The sequence below is a fragment of the Phocoena phocoena genome, chromosome 5 (assembly GCF_963924675.1).
Source record: "Phocoena phocoena chromosome 5, mPhoPho1.1, whole genome shotgun sequence".
NCBI lineage: Eukaryota > Metazoa > Chordata > Mammalia > Artiodactyla > Phocoenidae > Phocoena > Phocoena phocoena.
Genome location: NC_089223.1, coordinates 67584925 through 67611233, shown reverse-complemented (window position 1 = coordinate 67611233; position 26309 = coordinate 67584925). Strand labels below are relative to the sequence as shown.

Sequence of the window (26309 nt, the reverse complement as noted above, 5' to 3'; positions counted from 1 at the left end):
GTTGTGGCCTCTCCCGTTGCGGAGCACAGGCTCCGGACGCGCAGGCTCAGTGGCCATGGCTCACGGGCCCAGCCGTTCCGCGGCATGTGGGATCTTCCTGGACCAGGGCACGAACCTGTGTCCCCTGCATCGGCAGGCACTCTCAACCACTGCGCCACCAGGGAAGCCCTGTGCAGGCTTTAATATGAGCTGAAGGTGTTAAGTTTATCCAGGTGTTGGGTTTATATGGTCAAGTTATATGACAGGAGGACTCATGCCATGCATATTGGATAAGGTGAAATCAGGAACCCAAACTCAAATAAATTCTCTTTAAAATTTAAGAGCAAGACTAACCTGCAGTTATAAAGCCTTGATCAACTCTCCATCACATCACCAGTTACTCCAACTCTTTGCCATTATCCTCAGAACTAAAACCAATGTCATTATCACGAATCCCTAACAGTGGACGGCCTTCCTTACAGTGTTGTCAGGAAAAGTAAGGTCACTGAACTCAGTTTCCCTTCACTTCTCACCCTTTATCTACAAACTTATCTATACTCGCAACCATATTCATCTTCGGATGATTTCCTCATTAATTCTTTCATTCACTGGACACAAACTACGTACCAAGCAGTGTGTTATTAAGTAAATGAACGATTACAAATTGGTGAGACCAAATTATACGAAAAGAATGAAAGGATAATGAGACTGGATCCTTTACAACTTTCATCTCCCTTCTTCACATACCAGTATGTTATGGCATGTTATTTATGGGATTTCCAATTTGTAGAACTTTTCAAATGCATACCTTATGAAGGCTGACAGTCTATACATTTTAAAACCTGCACTAGAAAAACAACTTACTTTATATCAACTTGTGGGGATAACAACTGAAGTCTTGTGTATGCAAACATCCAAGCATAGCTCACAGCTGTAGGGCAGTGTTTTGGAAGGTTTTCTTGCTTTAAAAAACTGGAGAGACTTATAATCCATGGATCTTGGCCTTGGGTCACATGTGCAAATATCCATATGTGCGATGGACTAATCACATCAAACTGGTGGCTAATAGGAGAAGAGTTCCATTCTGCTAATGTCTGTAAATCTATTGAGCTAGGGCAATACAGCAAAGTAGTCTAGGCAGAGAAAAAAAAACAAAACCAATTGATTATTGTATATTTCAACAACTTTCAAAGTTTTGCCATATAAATTGCTTTTAACTATAAGTGGCCTATTGTTAGTTTCTAGAACAGAGGTTCTTAAACAGGGGTAATATGAGCAGAGAATTCCTGAAACTGCATATAAGCTGTTTTGTGCACATGTGTACATGCAATTTTCTGGAGAGAGATTCCATAGTTTGTGTTAGTCTCAAAAAAGATCCATAAACCAAAAAGTTTAAGAACCACTACTTATGTAATTCATGTATGAATATGCAGCTTTCACGGGCATACTGAAGCTGCTAGAGAACTCAAAAATGAACCACTGACTTTCATGCTGATGTGCCCTATATATGCATAAGTGGAACAGACGGGGAAATGGGCTCCTCTCCAGAGGTACATATTCTCAAATATTTGCTCAATAATATTCAAAGCTCTTATACTGAAGAGATAAAGACTTACCTTAAGAGCAAATTACTTATGATTCAAACAACAACAATGACAACAAAACAACAACAAAAACCGGAGTCTTAAACTGAACAGAGGCCCAATTCACTCGATCATTCAACAGATATTCATAAAGTACCTGCTCCGAGTCAGGCACTGTTTTAGGCACTAGAGACAGCCATCCATTTCTCAATTCATGGTTAATAATCTAAAACAGAATGCTTTATTTATTTTTATTTTATTTTTTTTTTTTTTTTGCGGTACGCAGGCCTCTCACTGCTGTGGCCTCTCCCGTTGCGGAGCACAGGCTCCGGACGCACAGGCTCAGCGGCCATGGCTCACGGGCCCAGCCGCTCTGCGGCACGTGGGATCTTCCCGGACCGGGGCACGAACCCGTGTCCCCTGCATCAGCAGGCGGACTCTTAACTACTGCGCCACCAGGGAAGCCCAAACAGAATGCTTTAAATTGCACATACTTATAACCATCTCTTAGGTTTATAAAATTTATTAATATCTCTCTTGGTTACATATAACTCGTGAGGTATGAGAGCCAAGTGTTATGTGGAAAGCACAGAAACCTCTTGTCCAGCTATTCCAAAACGGGAAGAAAATAATTTCAAGTGGTAAAGTGTGATGGTTATTCTTATATCAGTTTTGAAATCTTGATATATGACCTTTTCTTCCCCCAAGCCAAACTAAGAAAGTTGGCATCAGCTTTCTTATGTATGTGTTGACAAAGTGTTTTTCTGCATCTTAATGAGTCAAATTACATATGACTCGGGCATAAAATACTATATATTTACTCTATGCACTTAAATTTACGTGGCAAAGCAAACAAATACAGTTACTGAAGGTGCAGAGAGCAATATTTTGCTTCGAATTTCAACAAAAATTTTCTGCATAGCCTTTTAACCAGCATATATAGGTCAAGAATATTATATACTGTAATAAATAGCAAACAGTAGTTGACAGCAGCTTCAGACTTAAGAGAAATTTTTTAGATTGGAATGGTTGGAATTTTACAAAGATGAAATATTTTTATTTCTGTGGGAAGAGTACTGACCATAGCATAAACTAGTGCCACTTTGTGTGTGTGTATGCCACTTTTTTAAAAGTATTTTTTATTTTTAAAGCCCTTTACCATTTTCAAAAATACTTTCTAATGCATGACATTTGTAAAAGACACTCATGTATATACGTATGTCTTAAGTTCCAACACACGATTGAATAGCACAAAATCATTAAAGTTACCTGATCGGCCCCAGTGAGATGGATGAAGCTCTCAAGAATGGATGGGCTCAGCCTGTCCATCACATCTATGGCTAATTCGTCATCACCCTATAAAAAAGATATCACATGTCTAAAAAAGTTTAGGAATGTTTCAGAAAAGCCGTCAAACCTAGGTAAACATTAAAACTCACTTTAGCCCTATTTGTTACAAATGGAATCGAGGGCAGGTGGGTGAGCTTAGACCCTGTCAAAAAGATCTTGTTATAAAGTAAATTATCCCTGTCGGTAAAAACAGAAATGGAATAAGGATGGACAAAAGGAGTTTTTAAGTACTTTCATTAGGTAGCTGGATGAGATGTCTAAATCTTACCTTAGGTATTTCCAAAAGTGCAAATAAAGCCCGTATTTCTCTAAGGACACTGACAGCTAATCTCCTAGTGGCAGGTCGACTGCTACAGAGAGTGACAAGTGCAAACCCTTCGACCACATGGAATACATTGGAACACGGGCTCCTTTCCAGAGGAGGGGGATGAGAAGCTCCATTAACCATACCATGCTTGAAAAGTAAACAGAAGTTAAAAAATATATGTATGTATAGACATTCTAGTAAAACAATTACTAAAGAGTAAAGCAAATCATAAAAATGACGGCTATAGGTCTGTCTCAGCTCAAGAAATTTAAATAACATTTAATTTATAAAAATGTCATAGTCACATAGTGAAAAAAGCATTTAATTGGCAGTCTAAACAGGAATTCTGTACCTAAGTTCTATCACTCTCTGGCTACTTTGTAAATGCCTTAGAGCTGACACTTAAAGTCACTACTGGCCTAACATTTCTATATGGAAAATGAGGGGACTGGATGGTATTCTTTGTACTCAAAGTGTGGACCAGCAACGTGGCATCACCTAGGAGCTCGTTAAAAAGAGATTCTCAGGCCCCTGTGATTTGTAGGCTCTTTAAAGGTTGAGAAGCTGGGTTGGCTTAGATGATCCAGCTCTAATATTCCAAGATTCTATGACTTAACACATTATCACAAATCAATAATTTGAGCAACTTTTATGGTTAAGAAGCACACATACTGTAATGTGAAATGGGGACTGGTGCCTTTGATAAAACAATCAAATAACTCAGCTGAAAGGCTACCAAAATTTTTTATTATGTCAGCTTTAAATATATTGGAAACAACCTAAATGTGAGCTAGAATTGCCTCTAATTTCTATGTTCATTTAAAAATAATTATTACCGGGACTTCCCTGGTGGCTCAGTGATTAAGAATCCATCTGCCAATGCAGGGGACACGGGTTTCAGCCCTGGTCCAGGAAGATCTCACATGCCACAGAGCAACAAAGCCCATTCGCCACAACTACTGAGCCTGCGCTCTAGAGCCTGCGAGCCACAACTACTGAGCCCACATGCCACAACCACTGAGCCCATGCGCCACAACTACTGAAGCCCACGCGCCCTAGAGCCTGCAAGCCACAACTATTGAGCCCACGTGCCACAACTACTGAAGCCCATGTGCCCTAGAGCCCGCGAGCCATAAGGACTGAGCCTGTGTGCCACAACTACTGAAGCCCACACACCTAGAGCCCGTGCTCCTCAACATGAGAAGCCATCGCAATGAGAAGCCCATGCACCGTAACGAAGAGTAGCCCCCGCTCGCCGCAACTAGAGAGAAGAGCCCACGTGCAGCAACGAAGACCCAATGCGGCCAATAAATAAATAAAATTTTAAATAAATAAATAAAGATAAAAACTAAAAATAATTATTACCAAAGAAAGAAAGTTGGAAAGGTTGGACACGCAAATGTTATGTATTTAATATATAAACTACAGGAAAGTTCTGCTTAAGGGATTACAAACACTTTGAAAGGAAGTAAAACTAATAAAACTTTTAGTTTTTGAGAAAGTCAATATGTTTTAACATCATCATTGGTCATCTACCACTGACCACATACAAAGAGACACTACAAAAGAGTTTGGTACCTGTGAGTCCTGGTTTTTATTATGCATTTGGGTTGCTTGTTTCCACTGATTTATTAATTGCACCAACATCTTTACGGCATTATCAAGAAGCGTGGGATGGACATCAGTCACTTCACGAACAATAAAATAAACAAATCCTGAAAGAACATCCTCCCGCCAATCTGGAAAATCAAGCATTAGTGCCTGCAGAGTATTGAAAGCCAGAGCACGTAGTTCTTCATCCATATGAACTGTGAGCCTACCAAGAACAAAATTCCATTAGCAAACCTCAAAAACCTTCCAAAGAGTTTTATCATCTAAAATGTAAAACTAAGAATTTAAAAAATATATCCTTTCAGTTGGTTCATAAGAAGTAAGAAGATAGGAACCAATGTGCACTTTTTGTGCTATATTCATCCTTATGCTAAACTATATTCATTTATTTAAATTCACACGTCAATCTACTAATATTAGTTGGTACTTGTACTATAATTCAGAATAATAAGTTTGATCATAATTCAAATGCTGTACTTTAGAAAACACAGATTGACAAATCAGAATTACATAAAAAAATTCTTTAATCCTTAAAATGCCGTATGTTATCCTATAATCAATCAAAAATTACGTCCAATCATATAATACCTTAGCGCTAGCTCATATTTATTTAGTCCTTTATTGGAAAGGACATGATTTATCTCTATCATTCCTTTCATGCTGCTGAGGTTACAGTTAAACATAAGACGGGCTGATTGTGAAGGAAGAAATACAACAAATCAAGATGGAATCAGTTTAACAGAAATAATTCTTGACAGTGAAAATGAGAATAAATTTAGGAGTAACTTCATAAATGGGGTATGCCTAGAAAGAAAATGAAAAAAAAAAAGTGTCAAACGAACCCATAAGGTCTTCAAGAGTTTAAGTCTAAAAAAACAAAAAAAAAACAAAAGAGTTTAAGTCTAAATAAATTATAGGAGAGGCTATATATAATTACCTTTTAAAGACATCAATACAATATGAGGACATGAATTAATATTAGTTAAAGGAGTTTAATGGAACTTAAAGAAGAGAATGATAAACAAGAAAATCATAAAACATGGCTGCAGCAGTGAAGCTACCAATATATAATGCTATATGAATATGAGTTTCCGTTGGGGGCGGTAGAGTATTATTTTCATGATTGACCATCAAGACACATGCATCAGAGTTAGAAACAGCCTGAATGAATAAAGAAAAGCAGGTGTATTAAAAAGTATGCCACAGTTACATGCTTGGGCAGCTGGAAAGATGGAAATATCCTCAATGAAAGAGGTAGAGAGCTGCAATGATTTATGTGAGAGGAGATACCAGTCTTCACCCTGCTGAGCTCAGTTCTGGTCTTCACTAAGCCAACATTCAACTGACCATGAGACTGAGGAGAAAATGTATTACAGCTACAGAGACCCAGGAGTGAGCCACGAAGCAGCAGCAGTTAGAGCAGCGCACTGGAAGTACCACATGTGGTCAGATCAAGGGTCTCTAGCCCAGTGTTCTGTCTCTGATAGTGGCACCAAAGGCGATACTGTGGGCTAGGAGAGTGACTGACTCTGTGCTGCTGGCTTTAAAGGTCATTTTAACATCTCTTAAATCCACAAATTTACACCTATCTGTGTGACTTGGGGTATAGCCATGAAGAGAATGGTGCCTGAAGAATTCAAGGCAGGAGAACAAATCGACCTTCCCTAGAGACAGCAGACAGGTCTGCAAATTTACAGTGTATCTTTGCTTTGTTTGTTTGCTTACTTTATTTCTAAGTAAATAAGATTTAGACATCACAATTCCAAATGATAGGAGTTGGGGACAAAGTAAGCAGACCCTCGAATCTTTCTTTCTGCCAAAATAGACTAACTGGTAACTGAATACCACAGGGGAAAGAAGCAAAGTATTATAAATAGCAAAGCAAACTGTCAATCACTGTCGAGATATTTGCTCCTCTACAAGGCTCCTCTACCCCTGCCCCTTGGAGATGCAATTTCATTTTGGTGGGGGATATGGACTGCCGTCCACAAAGATGTAGGTGAGTTAAACTGAGGTGGGAGGAGTAAGAGTGGAATTGGATGAGAGTTGTTTACTGCTTTCCCAAGGAATAGCATTATAAATAATTAAAACTTATTTTCCCTCCCTAACACTGACAAGAACTTCATAACTCTGCAATCTAATTTACAGCAAGAGTTAAGAGACAGAGTGGGAAGGGATGAATTTATCTCATGGTGCAAAGTTTCTAAGTAACCCCTTTCTGGGCTTCCCTCGTGGCGCAGTGGTTGAGAGTCCGCCTGCCAATGCGGGAGACATGGGTTCGTGCCCCGGTCCGGGAAGATCTCACATGCCGTGGAGCGGCTGGGCCCGTGGGCCATGGCTGCTGGGCCTGTGTGTCCGGAGCTTGTGCTCCGCAACGGGAGAAGCCACAACAGTGAGAGGCCCGTGTACGACAAAAAAAAAAAAAAAAAAAAAAAAAAAAGTAATCCCTTTCTTCTCCTCATAATCCTAAGAGACCAATACCATTCAAGGCCTGAGTGAAACCCACAACCGCGGAGGATAGGTAGTGCGCGGGTGTGTGAAATGCTAGGTGTTTTCAAGGAGGTAGACAAGGTTGCTGGAGTGGTCTATTAACTGCTTATTCATTGTGAATTTAACTTAAGACTTAGTGATAAGTGCCCAGCGAGCAGTAAACATCTTTCAATGTGATCAAGTATCACTGCCCTGATAGTCTTTGCACTTGGTTTTCCCTTTAGGCTGGGGCCAGCAAACTATGGCTCAAGGGCCAAATCCAGCCAGGAGCCTTCACAGGTGGCTGCTTCTGCACTACAGTGGCAAAGATGAGTAACTGTGACAGATACCACGTGACTTGCAAATCTTAAAATATTTACTATCTGGTCCTTTAAGAAAAAAAGTTTGCCGACCCCTTATCTAAAGAGAATCCCCAACTATGTCAACATAGCCTTTTTCGACATGGCCTTTTTTGAAAGGCCATCACCTCAACTTAGAATTACTTTTGGGAGCTGGTATTTAAGTTTGGATGTCATGTTATTTACTCATTTACAGAGCCTAGTAGAAGAAAGAGATAAAAACTTGAATGCTATGGCCTCTGCAATAAGAGGAAAAAGTGAAAATGAGACCTGGTTATCACCCTAGGTGCTAAAGAAATGACTGTAGGAGTTAACACACTAATTAATTGCCCAGTGGGGCCGTCATACACTGATAATGCCCATATGTTAAGAGAAAACATGGTATACAAGTCCTAAGAAACACTACTAGATGGAAAGGCAAGGAATTTAAAAATAGGATTTGTAGGGGAATCCAGAAGAACTTTAACAGTTAAAAAATGAGTGAGGACTGCTGGTGGGAATGTAAATTGATACAGCCACTATGGAGAACAGTACGGAGGTTCCTTAAAAAACTAAAAAGAGAACTACCATACGACCCAGCAATCCCACTACTGGGCATATACCCAGAGAAAACTGTAATTCAAAAAGACACATGCACCCCAATGTTCATTGCAGCACTATCTCCAACAGCCAGGACATGGAAGCAACCTAAGTGTCCATCAACAGATGAATGGATAAAGAAGATGTGGCACATATATACAATGGAATATTACTCAGCCATAAAAAGAAACAAAATTGAGTTATTTGTAGTGAGGTGGATGGACCTACAGTCTGTCATACAGAGTAAAGTAAGTCAGAAAGAGAAAAATAAACACCATATGCTAATACATATATATGGAATCTTTAAAAAAAAAAAGGTTCTGAAGAACCTAGGGGCAGGACAGGAATAAAGACATAGACGTAGAGAATGGACTTAAGGACACAGGGAGGGGGAAGGGTAAGCTGGGACAAAGTGAGAGAGTGGCATGGACATACAGACACTACCAAACGTAAAATAGATAGCTAGTGGGAAGCCTCAAAGCACAGGGAGATCAGCTCGGTGCTTTGTGACCACCTAGAGGGGTGGGATAGGCAGGGTGGGAGGGAGACGCAAGAGGGAGGGGATATGGGGATATATGTATACGTATAGCTGATTCACTTTGTTATATAGCAGAAACTAACAAAACATTGTAAATTAATTATACTCTAATAAAGATGTTAAAAAAAAAGATACTTTTAGGATTTCACATTTAGGATATCAGGTCATTCGTTGCTCTCATTCCCTGGGGAAAGAAAGGCTTTGACCTCTCTGCCATGAAATTAAATAAAAGTCATTAAATACATCTTGAGATTAAATTTCATCAACAACAACAAAAAATGAATGAGGAGAAAGTGTTAACAAAATGTAAAAGACAAAATGGGAGTTTAGAAGGTTATCAAATAAAGGATTAAAAATGTCTTTATCACTACTTTTTTAGTGATAATAGTAACAGGGGTGCATTAGAAATTTAAAGAGATTTAAAGAGATAAAAGGTAACCTCACAAACAGTAATTCTCATTTACCTTGCTAACAATTCAATGAGGTCAGTTCTGCTCATACCGTCAGGAATCAACCTTGGAATAGCAGCAATACAAGTTCTAAACAAATCAATTTTGGGTTTTCTTTCCCCCCTGAAAAACAGATCACAAGAGGACTTAATAAGAAGACTCTTACATACACCAGACAATGAAAGCAGACTTGGAAAAATTATTACAGAAAATGAGCCCACCTCCAAAAGTTTAATGTATTTATTATAAAAAGAGCATATACAAATCCAGTAAATAATTATCAGTTTATAAATGCAGAAAAGAGTATATGGATAATTCAGGAAAAAAACACAGGTAGCCAGCAAAAAAGGTTTTCAGTAATTAAAAACAAGTATAACAACTATTATGTTTAAATAAGTATTATTTAAGTAAATTATTTATATTATAATTGTTTCAAATAGAATTAAATACATAATATTTAACCTTTGATAATATTTAATTATTAAAATAATAAAATTGACATTAAATAACCAAATATTAGTTATTTGGGGGGTCTATAAAATCAACAAAATTTTTTCTTTCTCTTAATATCATATACTAACAAGGGTTTTAGAGAACAGACATTCTCATATACTACTGCTGGAGTTGTTTTTTCTTGTCTTTTTATTTTACTTCAGAACGTACACACACACACACACACAAACATATTTAAAATTTTTATGTAATAAAATATGTGAAGTTTTGAAAATCCTGGTTCCTCCAGAGGCTTGATATAATTTAATTCTTCTGTATTTTCCCCTAGTTATTCAATGATTTTATTTATTTTAAATATCTAACCTTTTAGATACTGGTTTTTATTTTGGCCTACATTTCAAGGGGAAGCTGTTAATTTATTTTACCCAAATTATCCTTCAATTGGCCCAATAAAATAATTCTTATATAGACAAGAATTTGGATGTTTTAAGAGTTTTCGGCTCAGTATCCATTATCATGGCAATGGACTACTACTTACTTTTAGTGATTTTATATACAGTGAGTTTTCTCAGCTTGGTTCCAACACACATGAATTTCAGTTACCACAATTTAGTTAAATAATACCAGTCTCCAACAATGTGCTTCAATTTTCCGTTACCATCAACTATAAGTAATTGCGTAGCCAAGCTTCCCTGTTAGCTCCTCAGTGCACAAATCAGGACGTAAAAAAACAGATGTGATCATAACCAGTGATTTAATCACATTAATTTTTTCAAAGTCTGTCGTGATTGGTCACTGCACATCTGTTATTCGGTTCACACATACATGGCAAATTATGTAGTTGTGTTGATTCCTTGCCTCCAGGGGTAAACTCAGGTGGCATTTGACAACAATGGATAATCAAAAGAGGAAACTGGCCAACAAAGATTAAAGTACAGCGAAGAAAAGAAAAGTGAATACTGGGAGTCAAATATTGGGTTGGCCAAAAAGCTTGTTTGGGTTTTTCTGTAACATCTTACGGAAAAACCCAAACAAACTTTTTGGTCAACCCAATATCAATCAAATATTAATGGAGTTACAGAAGAACTAGCTGACCGGGGAATGCTGACACTGCCGTCATTGAAGATGCTACATACACAGCCAGAGGAACTCAGTGAGGGCAAATTTACAGGCAGAAATGAGGAAAGTGTGACAAAAAGGATGAAGACTTCCCAGAGAAAGTAATGCAGGAAAAAAAACTTCACATTGGAGAAACTCTCAGAGATATTAACATTTTCTAGTATATAATAACTATGCATTAATTGAGAGAGCCAATATCCAATTTGGTTATCTAAGATGTACAATGCAGATATTAACACCTTAAAAAAAGTCCACTTACAAAGAATATGTAGATATTTCCTAGCAAGTAAAAGAAGTTATTGCCATAAAATATATCTTCCTGAGGAGGAAGTCCCTAACAATAAGGGAAAAAAACATGGGTTGACAAGCAGTGCTGGCAGTGGGATCGGGGTGAGATGAGGTACAGTTTCTCACACAAAAAGCCACTCATACATTATTCCCCTCTGTACCCTCAGTTCCCAGGAGATTTTCAGGTTTTCTTTTTTTGTTGAACAAGGCTCTGGAAATAACAGCATTTGTTTGACTTAATAAACCAACCATGTCCACACACATCTGCGGTCACTAGCATTTATCTCTCACTCACAGAATAAGTATAAGGGCTCAACACTGACAACAAACTGGACGGATCCAGGATGACTTTTGCTATCTGTGCTGGTTTGACAGCACTTTCAAGAGTAAAACTGAGCCTGTGGGAGGAATCGCTGTATTAAAAACTGCCGCAGATGGCAACAGGGGCGAAATCCATTAGAGAAAGGAAGGAAACAAGCAAGAAGCGACCCACTTTACTTATGAAAACGGAAATAGCAATGAAGAGAAGTAATTGACTACATACGTAATCATATCTTCAGGCTCCTTATTAGACATCTGCACGCTAGTCATACACATTGGTCTCCCAACTTCTTTGTCCAAATGTCTGAGAATGCTGTCTAATGCTTTTCTCACTTGAGGGTAGTAAACAGACATTCCTGGGGGGGGCGGGGGGGAACTTCACAGTTATAAAATGTCAAAAATTAGATAAAGAATAGTTACAGTTATTTTCTGTAAAAAAAATAAAAGCCCATCACAACCTTTAAATTACATTAGCTTATTTTTGTTACAAAGGAAGGAGTTCTGACTTTGACATACTATTCTCCCTGATAATTTGCTTCAGTATATTGGAGAAAATGTGAAAAATTATGCACACAACTGAAATTAATTTGAAGGAAGGACAAAATGCAGTGAATAGTATCCTGTGAGAAAATATTTAACAAGACTTTTAACATAACAACTTATGGATATTATAAAAAAAGTATTCATTTTTGAATCACTCTGTACACTGGAATAACTAGGCAAATATATACTTTCATAGGCAAATATATACACGTATGTATACATTTACACAGGCAATAATACATTTTAGATTTGATCATAACCTTTCACAAAAGAATATTAAACTGTATTATTTACTTATTCCAGTTAACACTAACCTATGACTTTTGCCTCTTCATCTGTCAAGGTTTTATTGAGAAAAATTTTCTTTACACGCAGAGTGTTTCCTGAGGGAAGAATAACTCCTGTTGTTGGCATTGGCGGCTCACCATCTTTCTGCTGCAAACTGTCCGCTATTACAAGGAAGACTCTGAGGCCTATGTTCATTCTCTTCAGAGAAAAAAGTTTCAAAATAAAGAAGTCAGAGTGTCAGAAAATTCCTTTTTTTTCATGCTAAAAATATCTCATCAAATAACACTGGGGGATGGGAGGAAGGAGGACAGAAGAAACACAAACCCTTCTGTCCCACATTTTAAACTAGCCCAGGCACTGCAGTTTGCTTTAATACCAAATTCCCAAGTGCCACCCATTCACTTATGAGGTCAACTGGCTCTCTTATTTTCTAGCTTATTTCAAACCTCTTCCATCCCTTCCTCAACTCTCCTACACCCTGATACCATACTCTCCCCTCTATAAGCAGATGATCTGTCACCCACTTCACAGTCAGAAAAAAAACATCAACCTTCCTCAATCTCTCACTACAAAACACACTGATCTACTTATATCTGCACCTTTTCTTCCTCTACTTTGCTCCCGTTACAGTTGAGGAGTGCTGGTATTCCTAGTTATTAGAATCCCATCTGCTCTTGCATTATCAGGAAATTACACTATCAATTATCCCTTCTCTTTCTTGCATCTTCAACATTTCCCTTTTAACTGAATATTCTGACTCTTGTTAACTATACTCAACTATCTTAATGCAATGAGTTCTCCCCATAATACTTCCCTCTCACTCATCAGTGACAATACTGTTCAAACCAGTGGGCATTTTTCCTGCATCCTATTTGACTTTTCATCAGCATGGGACACTGTCAAATATTCCTTATTCCCTGAAACCCTCCCTTCCTTGGATACATCTGTGCCACTGCTGACTGTGTCATCTCTGTCCACATTCCAAATTTACCCTCCTTTATCTGAATATTAAATGTTAGACTGCTTCAAGGCAAGTTCCTAGGCTGCCTTTTCCTATCATTATGTATTCTCTCCCAAAGTAATTTCATGTATTTACATGGCTTCAATTACCATCCATACCAGATCACCTGCTAATTTTAAGCCTTACTTCTCCTCTGAACTTGGACTCTCAGACCAATTTGACACTTCTACTTGGATGTCAGAAAGATGCCTCAGATTTGCCACGTTCAAACCAAATGCCCTCTTCCCCGCCAAACTCAGTATCTTCTCAGTGTTTCTTTTCTCAGTAAATGATCTTCTCTCTATCCACACCACACCATCTCAGCCCAAGCTGTCATTAGTTATGACCTACACGAGTGGTCTCTAAAATGGGTATATGCATTCCAGTGGGTGTTCACTGGATGGTTCACTGGAATACAGGGAGAAAATAAAACTTTCGTTTATATATTTTTTATCTAAATAAGATCAAGGTTTTAAGATTTACCCCTCTTTACATACGACATAATACTGGTGATATTAGTCTAATATCAGATGGTCATTTCACATAGTCATAGAAGACATCTTGAAGGGAGTGGGAAAATTCCACAATGTACTGTGGTTCACAGAGGTGTCCTCACTTATTCATTCTTTCAGTGTATTGCAATTTGCTTGATTTGATTAAGTGGATTAATAGATAATTTTATCTGGCTTTAACTAAACTAGCTCTCACAAGCTTAAAAAGATTCCTGAAAAGGAAATACAGATTGAAGAAAATCCTAATAAAGTAAGCCTGTAGAAAAACAACAACAACAAAACAGCACAACTGACATTTTTTCTACTCTTAGTATGAACGTTTCAGTGAGGAAAAAAATTAATTTCAGAAATAAACTTGTTCAATGAAGAGAATATTTTTGAAAACAGATGATCAAGAAAACGTCTTTCATTATGTGATTTTTGTAGCTGAGAACCAGGTTAAGCATGTCATCTATAAAAAGTCGTTTCTGCTCACTTTAAAAATTTGGAAATAATTATTAACCTATCTTAAGAATTCTACAAATAAAAAGCTTCAATAACTTTCGAGCTCATTTGTTAACTACATAAATATATATCTTAAGATTTGATTATGAGGAGGACCAGCACAGTCATTTAAAAGAAATAAGAGAAAATATAACACTTATTTTGTCTTTTTACATTCTCCAGTGTCATTAAATTCCAATAAGCAATTACTTCAAAAAATATTCTTAAACAATCTGAAAATTTTATATCTAAAGGATGAGCAGGAGTTTACGAGGGAATAACAAGGCCAAAGAAGTAGGAAATAACATTTATCTTAATTTTTAACTAGAGATTTGAGCCTAAGAGTTCTGATTCCAGAAATTGTGCTTAAAAAAAAATTTTTTTTAATTGTATAGGATAGTAAATTACTACATTATAATTTTTTTACCTCTGGATTAATGGTGAAAGTTTTGGTAGATTTGCCAACACTGAGAAGATCAAATATTATTTCTTTCATTGCAAAATCCAAACGTTCCTAGAGGGGAAAAAAAAAAAAAAAAATCAATAAATCCTTATAACTTTCTACTGCTATGGGCATACCTTGGAGATAATGTGGGTTTTGTTCCAGACCTCAATAAAGCAAAATCAGAATAAAGCAGGTCACACAAATTTTCTGGTTTCCCAGTGCATATAAAAGTTATGTTTACACTATACTGTAGTCTATTAACTGTACAACAGCATTATGCCTAAGAAAACAATGTACAACCTTAACTAAACAATACTTTATTGCTTAAAAAACACTAACCATCATCTAATAACACAGAGTCGCCACAAACCTTCAGTTTGAAAAAAAAAAAAAAAAAGGCAATATCTGCAAAGCACAATAAAACAAAGTGCAATAAAACAAGGGTCTGCCTGTATAAGTTAAGTATCATGTTAAGAATTATACAAATAATGGCAACAATACAGGTCTGTACCCACAAGAAGTTCCTGAATCTAGCTGGACAAAAGAAAAATGCATATGAATTAATGTTAAAAGTATATGATTATAGATACATGATTTAATTATCAAATGATTGGTTGAATAGCCAAACCAGCAGGATAGAAGTTTTAAACACGCATTTGCCAAACTCATATTCAAGACCTAAGTGAAGGAATTCCCAAAATAATGATAAAAGGAAGTCCCATGACGATAGCAATGAGGCAGGCCTGGAGAGCCGGGAGTTCATACTGGGACAGAAAGAACAGGGCTCCGGGAAGGGTAATCTCAAAGGAAAGATAAGTTAACTAAGAGTAACTGATGTTTGAGAGGAGCTCTATAGTTCTGGAGGAGTGTTGGTGTGAGGTGATTAAGCAAAGGTAGTGGGTATGACCCTCGGGGAAGGGATGCAACCAAATAGCAAAAGTTTTCTCAACAACAGATCTAAAGCACAATCTGCTTTCATTCATCTTATTGACACATTTATTCTTATCTAATTATCATTAATTCTGTGCTCCCGTAAATAGAAATGTATTCGTTTTATTTAAATTGTCTTCATTGTCAAAAATAATTACATTATGGGTCATCTTCGTTGTCATAGTTTTAGTTCAAAGAGAACTCAATGAACATTCTGGAACCAAAGTGTTTTTCCCAAATTGAGAAGGTAACCCTACCTATGCTTCTCTGGGGCTGATGTCCCAAAAGAGAATGTGACCAGAGCCATGGATTTGCTTACTCAGCCCCCATTTAATCCTCTTCAAATAAACCTTCCTTTACTGCAGAGGCTAGAAAGCTAAAATGATATTTCCCAGGATGCCTTTGGACAACAGGCTTCAGGATGCGACTGAGACCCAGTCAAGTGATATACTCACGGGAACCCTTGGGAACTGGGGTACGGGAGGAGGTGGGGGAGGACAGGGAGAAAGGAATCTATTTTACTGGTGGGGACTGTGGTGGAAACATGATTCTTAAGCGCTTGGGGCACTTCCTAATTTGGCAGGTTTTTGACTGTGGCAGAGGCAGCAGCTTCCTTGGTAGCCCGATAGTGTAGTTTCCTCTGGATTTCCATTTCGGCTAGAATCTGTTTCTTCAGTCCTATGAGTGATTCTGTGAACGACCTCTATTCCTTAAAAGACCCCTTTGGATTCAACAAGCTACCATGCATGGACTCTAGTGTCTCTACCTGAGAACATAGATTAATGCAGGTTATGAAAACAATGTTCCAAAATCTTTCAAGACACTCAGGAACTAATTAGTAAATAGACAAGAGGAGGATTATGAGACATTTTCTTGACTCTTCCTAAATTAAGTGTCTCCTCCTCTGAGTCTCCAAGTGTGTAGATCAATCATCTAAATGTATTTTGCACACACACAAAAATCATTAGCATCATTTATTTTTTACTTTTTAAAGCATACTTTTATTTTTCACTATTCAGTATTAATAAATGTTTTGTTATCATGCTTTTAGATGTGTAACAAATTCTATGACTCTAAGTTACTCTTTTTTTTTTTAACATCTTTATTGGAGTATAATTGCTTTACAATGGTGTGTTAGTTTCTGCTTTATAACAAAGTGAATCAGTTATACATATACATATGTTCCCATATCTCTTCCCTCTTGCGTCTCCCTCCCTCCCTCCCACCCTCCCTATCCCACCCCTCTAGGTGGTCACAAAGCACCGAGCTGATCTCCCTGTGCTATGCGGCTGCTTCCCACTAGCTATCTACTTTACGTTTGGTAGTGTATATATGCCCATGCCACTCTCTCACTTTGTCCCCTACTCTTACAATTTGCATGTATATAGGTATTATGAGGTGAGGCACTCACCTGAGCAATGAACTGAATAATCTTCACAAATATATTGAGAGGTGTATCACGAGGAACCACACTACGTGACCCTTTTGGGAAAAGTGCTGACACTATGCTCATAAGACGACTGTAGAGAAAAAAGATTTAGTCATAAAGAGAGAATGAAATCAACAAAACATTAGCAAAATATCCTTCGCATCCTTCATAATATGCCAAGATAATTCATATTCCTCCTCAAGGTATTTGTAATGTTAACTAAAATTCATCGGTGTGGCATTTTTTACCAAGATGTTACTTTAAATATGCTTTAAAACAAAGGCACTCACCTTTGAGTTACAGTGTTGCTTTCACATTTTATTCTAATTACATAGACCCACAACAATCTATACAAAGATTCCAGTGCAACTCGAGACATTTTAGGATCTTTATTCTGTTTAGAAGCAAAAGAGAATAAAAATAAGCTTATTTATCAAAGTACTTGCAATAATTTAAGATCAATTATATTCTCTGTCAACAACTAAAAGCCCTCTCCATTCCCTTCTTTATTCAATCTAAAACAGGTTTAAATATGTAAGCATATATTTGGTATACGGTAAGTACAGAGAGCTCAAAAGCAACCATAAATAAGGAAATTGAGCCATCCCTTATATTCTCAAAACAAAATACTATTAGTATCTCTAAGAACTCTGAAATTATACACACTTCAACTTACCTAATGGTAAATGGGACACACAACAATACTGACATAATGATAAAAGGATTGCTCATCTCTGCTGTAATTCATTGCAGCTCATACACAGTTAAAATTTAGAACACCAAATGTTGTTATAGATATTTGTGTTTATGGAATAACGCAAAATATTATTGAGTGATTATACTTAAAAGAGGAATATAGAATGGTGGGTTAAGAGCATAGACTCTGAGATTAGGAATGACTGGCCAAACCCCATCCTTGGATCAGTTGGTGAAACAGTTTCCTCAACTCTAAAATGGAGATAACACGGTACCTGCCTCACAGATTAAGGGAGTTATTACGTGAAAAGCACTTGGAACACTGCCTGACACATGTTAAATGCTCAGTAAGTGTCAGGTGTTTACCTTTAATTTTTTAATTTAGAACTAGAACATTCTTATTTAAAATCAGAAAAGTATATCCATTTCAATCGCAATTTGATCAGCAAACCTTTTCTTCATACTAGCTATTATAAAAAGTGAAGTTCTTAAATGACAAGAGACATGTAATGAGATTTAATTGTAAATTTTGAAAATTAGCTAATAATCCCTTTAGTAGGAGAAACTCTTTATGCATCTGTTAATTAGTTGTAGGATGCATTTAGTCCTATAAATTACCATTTATTTAATCTGGTTTGAGAGATTTCTTATTGTTAAACAATTATTTTATATATAACAGGACAAAAGGGAGTTTTTAAATATTAAGTAATTTACCATCCTATTTTTATGTTTTCTCAGACTACAGAATAACAGACATCTACTACGTATGATGAAAAGCAATGTAACAAGATTACCACTGGACATGTTTTTTAAAAAGACAACCACTAGAAAATATAATTTTGCACATCTATGTATATGAAAATTTGATATAATTCAGAATGGTGTCTCAAAGCCAGTCTCTCCTCCTACTGCCAAATCCACGATTCCAAATTTCAAATACACTCCCCAAGTAGTTTTCTATTAATTTGTTACTAATGTAACTAAAGTAACATATAAAGTTACACACAATATATCTTACTAATATAACAACCAAGCTTTTTGTAGTACTTTCTTTTCTATCACTTAAATGCAAGGTCTCAAATGTCAAAGTATGAGTTCAATTAGTTTTATGTACACTCCAAATAATACCTTCACATAGTTAAATTATCCTTTCAAAATATGAATACTACAAATTAACATATAATAAATTATATAATAGAAATATTTAAGTCCAATTCCACATAAAAGTTCTTCTCATATAAATTGTTAATAAAGTATTTGGATTATCTTATGTGCTGAGGTATCTGGCATGAAACAAATTTGATTTTCAAACTTTCCAAGATGGACTACTATGTTTTACAAAGCAGACTTATTTTATAATGAACAATTCCAGCAAAGATAAAAAGTGATAAAAATTATATAATTGTTTATTCGGTAACTGCAATGCTGTTATATATCTCTGAATAATGAAAACATCCTAAATTGATCTGATCCTTAAACAAAGATACATAATTCCCTAGTTACAATTTTGGTCTAATTTGAATAATCAGATTACATTAATAAAATCCAGTAATATTAACGTATAACACAATTTTCTTTACTTCTTTTTTCTTTCTTTCTTTTTTAACAGCAGGTTCTTATTACTTATCTATTTTAAATAATACAGTTTGGATGTCAGGCAAATATGCTCTTTGGCAGCAATCATTTTAATGTTTCTTCCTTTTTTTCCTACTGTGAACAACAACAACAAAAGATTTGTTTAAAACTCAAACCAGTAGGATTGTAGTTTTAAAGTGCTGCATCAAAATCATATTCAAAATCTGAGTTACTGTCTCCTGAATTTCATTGGAAAATGTTATAAAAAGCATCATTTATAACAGCTAATTTTAATTAAACAGAATATTTTAAAACTGAAGATTATGGTTAAAAATCAACATTCGGTATCACTTCTCTCTCTTAAATTCATCTTCTTGGGACCACATTAATATTAAACTTTCGGTAGAATGTTCCCGCTGTGTGCTGCTCTTCTTTTACAATACGAGAAGCAGGCTTAAATAAATACGTTGGACATGCAACGCAGCCATAGGTAAAGGGGGAAAAAAGCCACACTTAAAGGAGATAAAGCAATATTTTACTTTGTAACATCAACACGACTCACCTGGAGTGTTTCTATTTGTTTTCTGATACTGTTGTTAGATGGCATCTAAATAAAGCAATGTGAGACAGCAAACATAAACATGAGATGCAGCACATGCATGTTAGATGAAAATAAGCACAAAACAAGACAGCTCTTCACCAAGGTCTCTATTTAGAAGAAATTTGAAATGTCCAAGACAGTGGCTAGAATCACTGAAGAAAAAAAAATTCTATAATTTGGGCATCATGGGATACATCTACAACACTCAAACTGAGAGAAAATAGATAAATTTTTAACTATCTAATTTTTTCCTCTAAAAGTACTGCATTTGATTTCAAATAAGTTATAATTTTTAAAAGAAAATAAGCATACACTGTAGAAAAAAAATCTAAATTATTTTTACATGGCATCTACTCTTACTCCTCTCTCTCTCTCTCTCTCTCTCTCTCTCTCAATTATTCTTTAGAAACTTTAAAATCATTTTTCACAGAATGACCTTATTTGACATAAAGATAGGGGAATGGGAAACTACCAAATTATGTTTGGGACAAAAACAGCAGATTTAACACTTTCGGTGAAAATAAACTGATGTTCTCTCATGCTATTTATGGACCTACAGACTAATGCCCATTTTTCATGGTCACCAACTTCAGAAACTAGTATGGTAATTTTTTTAAAATTGTGCGGTATCTTAAAGTGCCTTGAAAATGCATCATATTTATTCTTATGACTCTAGGGAATAATGTCTTTTTACTATCCCAGAATTATAACCCAAAATATTTTTTAAAATACTCAGTAAAGCAACATTCCTTATAGCACATTAAAAGGTAACATGGTAGACCAGAAAGAGCAAATTTTATTGAACTGGATGGATTAGATGCAAATCCTATCCCTATCACTTTTTTGGCTCCTAAACTTGGGTTGCTTATTTATCTTCTTTCGGCCTCAGTTATAGTAAGAATTAAATGTGATACTGTACTTAGAGAATCTAGCCTATAATAAATACTAATAAAAATCTATTTTAAGGAGTAGTAGGTCTAATAAACAGAAAAGTGTTACAGATTTTTTTGAACTCAAGAGATTACTTAAATCTCAAAACAAAATCAATTTAGGTTAAGACCTTTATCTTGGACCAATTTTTCCTGTATACAAAACAAATAAATTATACCTGTCACAAGAGATAATTAGCATAGTTTTTCCCTGAATGCTCGACTCCTTACCTCAACTATGTAGCATAGCCACAGTACCTAAAACTTAACAAGCAGGAACCAAGTCATAAAATTTCTGCTGAATAGAGCCTTAATGTAAGTTAAAGGTTAATGGTCAAGACAACTATATTCCAAATATTCATGCTAAGTGGCTCTTATCTCCTTTAGCCTGGCAGATTGACACAGCCATTAATGAAAATGGACAATATGCCAGAAATATTTAACAGGAGGTAAGGGTTCAAAGAAAAGAGCATTTTAAATGAAAGCCTTAAGCCAAAAAAAAAAAAAAAAAAGTTAAAGTACTGCGAAAGAACTGCAAATATGTTAGGTGCAAACGTATATATATAAAAACATTCCAACAAGCAACAGAAAAGTATGAATTGTCATGAAACAAAGCAAACTTCCAGAAACACTTAAATGCGTGTCTTAAAATATGTTATTAAAAGTTTGAAGAATCATACTACCCAGAAAATGATCAATTCCCTTTCAGTACCTAAATCTGTATGAATTATCAAAATAAGGACAGAAACAATATAATGTACTTAAATAAAACTTATTTTATGGTTGCATGACATAAAGAATTTAACCAGCTTGATTGGTCCTGGGAATTTTCATAAACAGAGCAAAGAGAATACATCAATTCTCACCCAAATATGAATAACATCAGTGTATGTATATCTAGGAGGAAAATAGCTAAAAATATTTTTCAAAGACATATTTTAGTACACCTTACTAAGAAATCAAAGTATTTTTCAAAATGATATGTAAAATCATTTAAGAAAAAAAGATATATAGGATAACGTTGTCCAGTGAATCAATCCTGAAGTGAGGAAAAAAAGCCAGTCCTATTTCTCACAATATCACGATGAGCTGTAGGGTCAGAGACAACTCATTTAATCTCTCTGTGCCTTGGTTTCATTGTCTTCCAAGTTTAAGTTTTTCAGTCTTAACCCTAACTTAGAGGAATAACAGAAAATGAAATGCCATGTCTGCATGTTTCTATAACATGCAAGCAAATATTCAAATATATTCATTTATGTATCAAAATGGTATTCAAATCAAGCATTCACATGACATGCAGATGAGGAATATTCCCATGTTCTGTGTCAGATATTAACTGTGGTCCTATCCACAGAAGAAAAGAAGATCCTGTTAGGTTCTGCCAGCAGAGCATCCTGGGCAGATAATGATCCTTCTATCTCACAGTTTTGTTTTCAATCCTGAGACTCGACATAGATGTGCCAAACAGTGTTAATAACAATTAATTACCCCTTGATTCAAGTCAGAATCATTGCAGGAGCTTTCCTGTCTATGTGGATCCAGTAGCATACTTTCAGATTTGGCTGGGCATACTCAACACTAAATGTGCTTTTACTGATATTTTATTATCGAGGCTTTTTTCATATTATTCAGACGTGAGCCAACATCATTCAATTTTCTCAAGAGAAAACGCAAAATAAGCATCTGCAGAGTTTCATAAGATTAACTAATACTCTGAAATTCCAAAGGAATTTATTTATTAACAAATATTGCTAGATCCAAGATAATATAAACAATCATTACAAATGTATAATTTTGCATTCATTAAGACCAACTAAATTTTTAATCAACCGTTTATTCATGTCTATAACATGATTCCCTATAGAAGGAATGAAGTACGTATAAGAAAAGGAATATGTTAAAGTATCACTATTCAAATGAACTATAGTACTAAAAGTTTTATTATATACTGTTCAATGTATATGCATAAGTGAATACACTACAGTCAGTATTTACAGGTCAGAAATGAGATTAAGTCTTACCTTTAAATGTGACAAACAGTTCTGTAGGAAAATATGCCAGTTATTTAAAAAAAACTGTTTTTGACTGACACATAAAAGGCAGGTAATTAATGGATATAGAGCCTATAGGAGACAGAAGAAAGAGAATAACATTTTTATGAAAAAGCACTGGACTTGTAAATTATATTTCATTCATTCTCATAAACAAAAAAAATTCTATTAGCAGTTTTCCCATTTGTAATTAAAAAAATATGATCTCAGGGAGTAATCTAACAAAGAATGATAAAGGGCAGATTTTCTATAAGAACAAATTCCTGATCTATCACATCTCCCCAAGTGAGAAATATGCTATTATTTCTCCCTAGACCCATTCCTCCTCTAACCAGTAAAGTGGCCCTGGGATCAGAGGACAGACCAGCATTAATGTTGCAGTTTTCTATTCATCAGGTGTGTGACTTCAGGGAGGATATGTTAAAGTGCTCGAAGCCTCACTTTCCTAACATGTAAAGTGGAGAATGCTAATCACACACATGCTATAGGGTTGTGAGGCTTAAAGTAAGACAAAGAATGTAAAGCACTTGGCTCAATGCCTGGCACAACCAGTGTTTATTATTATTATACCTCTATCTTAAACAGTCAAGTATTTGTCCAATTCTCCAAACTTTCTCCAAGCTGCATAACAAATTTACAGAAAAATCCCTCAAAGTTCCTGAAGTGGATGGTGAAATGGAAAAAAAATGCTTTAAATCTCTGAATAGAAAAGATGTAATTAGACAGACAATAGCTCCTAAATAATCAAATGCTTCAGGATATAATTTATTATAATGTAAAATAACGGAATTTATGGTTTAATATGAGACTACACTTAACTTTTCCTTTATTCTAATACATAATTTATAGCATCTGTCAAGACAGGTAAATACCTAGAATGAAGTCTGAATAACCTATCAAATACAGAGCTAGTAAAATTAAGAATAGAAAGTTTTGAAAAGAACAGGAGAAAATAGGTAAAATTTGCCCTTGTGTTACACTTTGGATATTTTACAATTTCAATTTTTACAATTCTCTTAAAACTCTACTAAAAAAAAACCCAACTAAATTCATAAATCAATTACTAAAACTCCTAATTAAACATATGAAGGTTTGAAATGTTTCTCAATACCAACGAATGCTTCTTTCTGGAACTCAGTTCAAAAGTAGTCTGATAAAGCATCTCCACAAAATTTTTCAAGCAGGGAACATTCACTTCATTTTTAACAGCCTAGGTAAAAAGATAATACAAACACAAAGAAAATGGTTACAAGTGTTAGATCAAACTATACAAGGATTACAATAAGTTTCTGTAAGGTTTGAAATTAGTCAATAATTCACTGAGTATCTGATGAAGTCCCATAATATACCAAATGTTGAGTAAGTAAGATAAACCAGGTCCCGGCCCTGGGTGAACAAGCAGATGAATATGTGGTATAACAGAAGCTCTAAGAGGAAATTCTCTGTCCTCTTGGAGCACTCAGAAGAGATCCCAATGGAAAAACTCCAGAAGGAAGTAACATCTAAGCTGAATTCGGCATTACTTTACCTAAAACACCGCAATAGCCTCCCATTTAACCTCTCTGGTCTTATCTCCCACTACTCTGGCCCCCTGCGCTAGGATCCAGCCACACTAGCTTCTTTGTTGCTCCTAGAACACATCAAACATGCTCTTGCTTCAGGATGTCTGCACTGGTTCCTTCTGCCTAAGAAGCTCTTCCCCCCAATATAGCATGTCTTACTCCCTTATTCCTTTGGTTTTTGCTCAATCGTCACCATCTCTTTCAAGGTGGTGATCTTTCCTAATTACTCTATTTAAAATTTCAACTCCCCTGCTCACTTCAAGAATTTTTAGGCCCCTACCCTGCTCTACATTTCTGCACAGTACTTACCACCACATCTGGCATATACTCTTGATACATAATTTTACATACTTGTTTGAGTTTTCTGCACTAGACGTAAGCTCTGTAAGAGCAGGGAGTCTTTCCTACCTTGATCATTGTTGTATTCCCTGTGGACGGAAGAGGCCCTGACACACAGAAAGCACTCAATACATATAATGAATAAATAAGTAGAATCTAACCAGGAAAGGAGGCTGGAGGTTATTTGAGAGGCAAGAATGTTCCAGACAGAAGGAGTTCTATGTGCAGAGGCTGGTGTTATGGATTGAATTGTCCCAAAATTCATATACTGAAGTCCTAACCTCGCATACCTCATAATGTGACCTTATATGAAAATCACTGAAGATATAATTAGTTAAGTTAGAATGAGGTCATATTGAAGTTGGGGCGGGGGCTACTCCAACATGACTGGTGTCCTTAAAAAAGGGGGCGGGGGATGAATAGGGAGACTGGGATTGACATATACACACTATTGATACTAGGTATAAAACAGATAACTAATGAGAACCTTCTGTACAGCTCAGGGAACTCTACTCAATGCTCCGTGGTGACCTAAATGGGAAGGAAATCCAAAAAAGAGGGGATATATATATATGTATAGCTGTATTGCTGTACAGTAGAAACTAATGCAACATTGTAAAGCAACTACACTCCGATAAAAATTAATTTTAAAAAGGTTGGGGGGGAGAATTTGGACAAAGACATGCACACAAGGATAACACCATGTGAAGATGATGGCAGAGATCAGGGTGATACATCTATAAGACAAAGAAGGTCAAAGATTTTCGGTAAACTACAGAAGTTAGGCAAGAGACATGGAACAGATCTTCCTCACAGCACTCAGAAAAAAATCAACCTGGCAACACCTTGGTCTTAGACATCTAGGCTCCATAAATGTGAGACAATAAATTTTTGTTGTTTAAGCCACCTAGTTTGTGGTACTTTGTAAGGGCAACCCTAGTAAACAAATAAAATACAAAAGCAAACATGGCATAAAAGAAGAATTAGGCAACACAGTAATAATGGACCACAGTCGAGGGTCTTTCTTCCCACAATCTGCTCCTTTTGATGAGTTACCTTAGAAACTACAACATAATCTCAGATATCTGGCAAAAAGAGATTTTTCAGACAAGGGGGAAGCACAAATGACAATTTGGGATGGATACGCAGCGTTTCAAACCATTTCTAGGAAAAGAAATTGAAGTCCATGCACTAATGATGTACTTCATTAAGTACATAGCTACTTCATAGCTAAGCTGACGTGGTTTTATAAATGATCATGTTTTCTTTTTGGCAAAATGAACCTATTTTCACAGTTAAAACTGAGGTGAGAGTGGGGGTGGGGTATTTGACTCAAGCTACTTACAAACTTATAGTTCTTGACTTCTGTTTGTATTCATTTAAGAAATCTTCAAGTATTTAAATATAAGTAAATATTCAAAACTGGTAAAAAAAAATCATGCCAATCTCTACAACTGCTATGTCATTAATATTTTAAATTCTTAATTTTTCTTACAATTCCCTGTCCATCTTTTCTGAACA

At 35.9% G+C, this 26309-nt stretch overlaps 1 protein-coding gene across 1 annotated transcript in view; it reads right to left on the bottom strand.

Moving 5' to 3' along the window:
• FRYL (FRY like transcription coactivator) overlaps positions 1-26309 on the bottom strand; it is a 135280-nt gene that overhangs the window by 78871 nt on the left and 30100 nt on the right. Inside the window, exons 9-20 of the mRNA XM_065877145.1 lie at positions 23999-24097; positions 22858-22959; positions 17326-17429; positions 17018-17126; positions 14659-14745; positions 12263-12434; positions 11629-11761; positions 9240-9347; positions 4798-5035; positions 3181-3366; positions 2832-2918; positions 844-1112 (exon numbers count right to left, since the gene is read on the bottom strand). Coding sequence (XP_065733217.1) covers positions 844-1112; positions 2832-2918; positions 3181-3366; positions 4798-5035; positions 9240-9347; positions 11629-11761; positions 12263-12434; positions 14659-14745; positions 17018-17126; positions 17326-17429; positions 22858-22959; positions 23999-24097 — 1694 coding nt within the window. The remainder of the gene's footprint in view (positions 1-843; positions 1113-2831; positions 2919-3180; positions 3367-4797; positions 5036-9239; positions 9348-11628; positions 11762-12262; positions 12435-14658; positions 14746-17017; positions 17127-17325; positions 17430-22857; positions 22960-23998; positions 24098-26309) is intronic.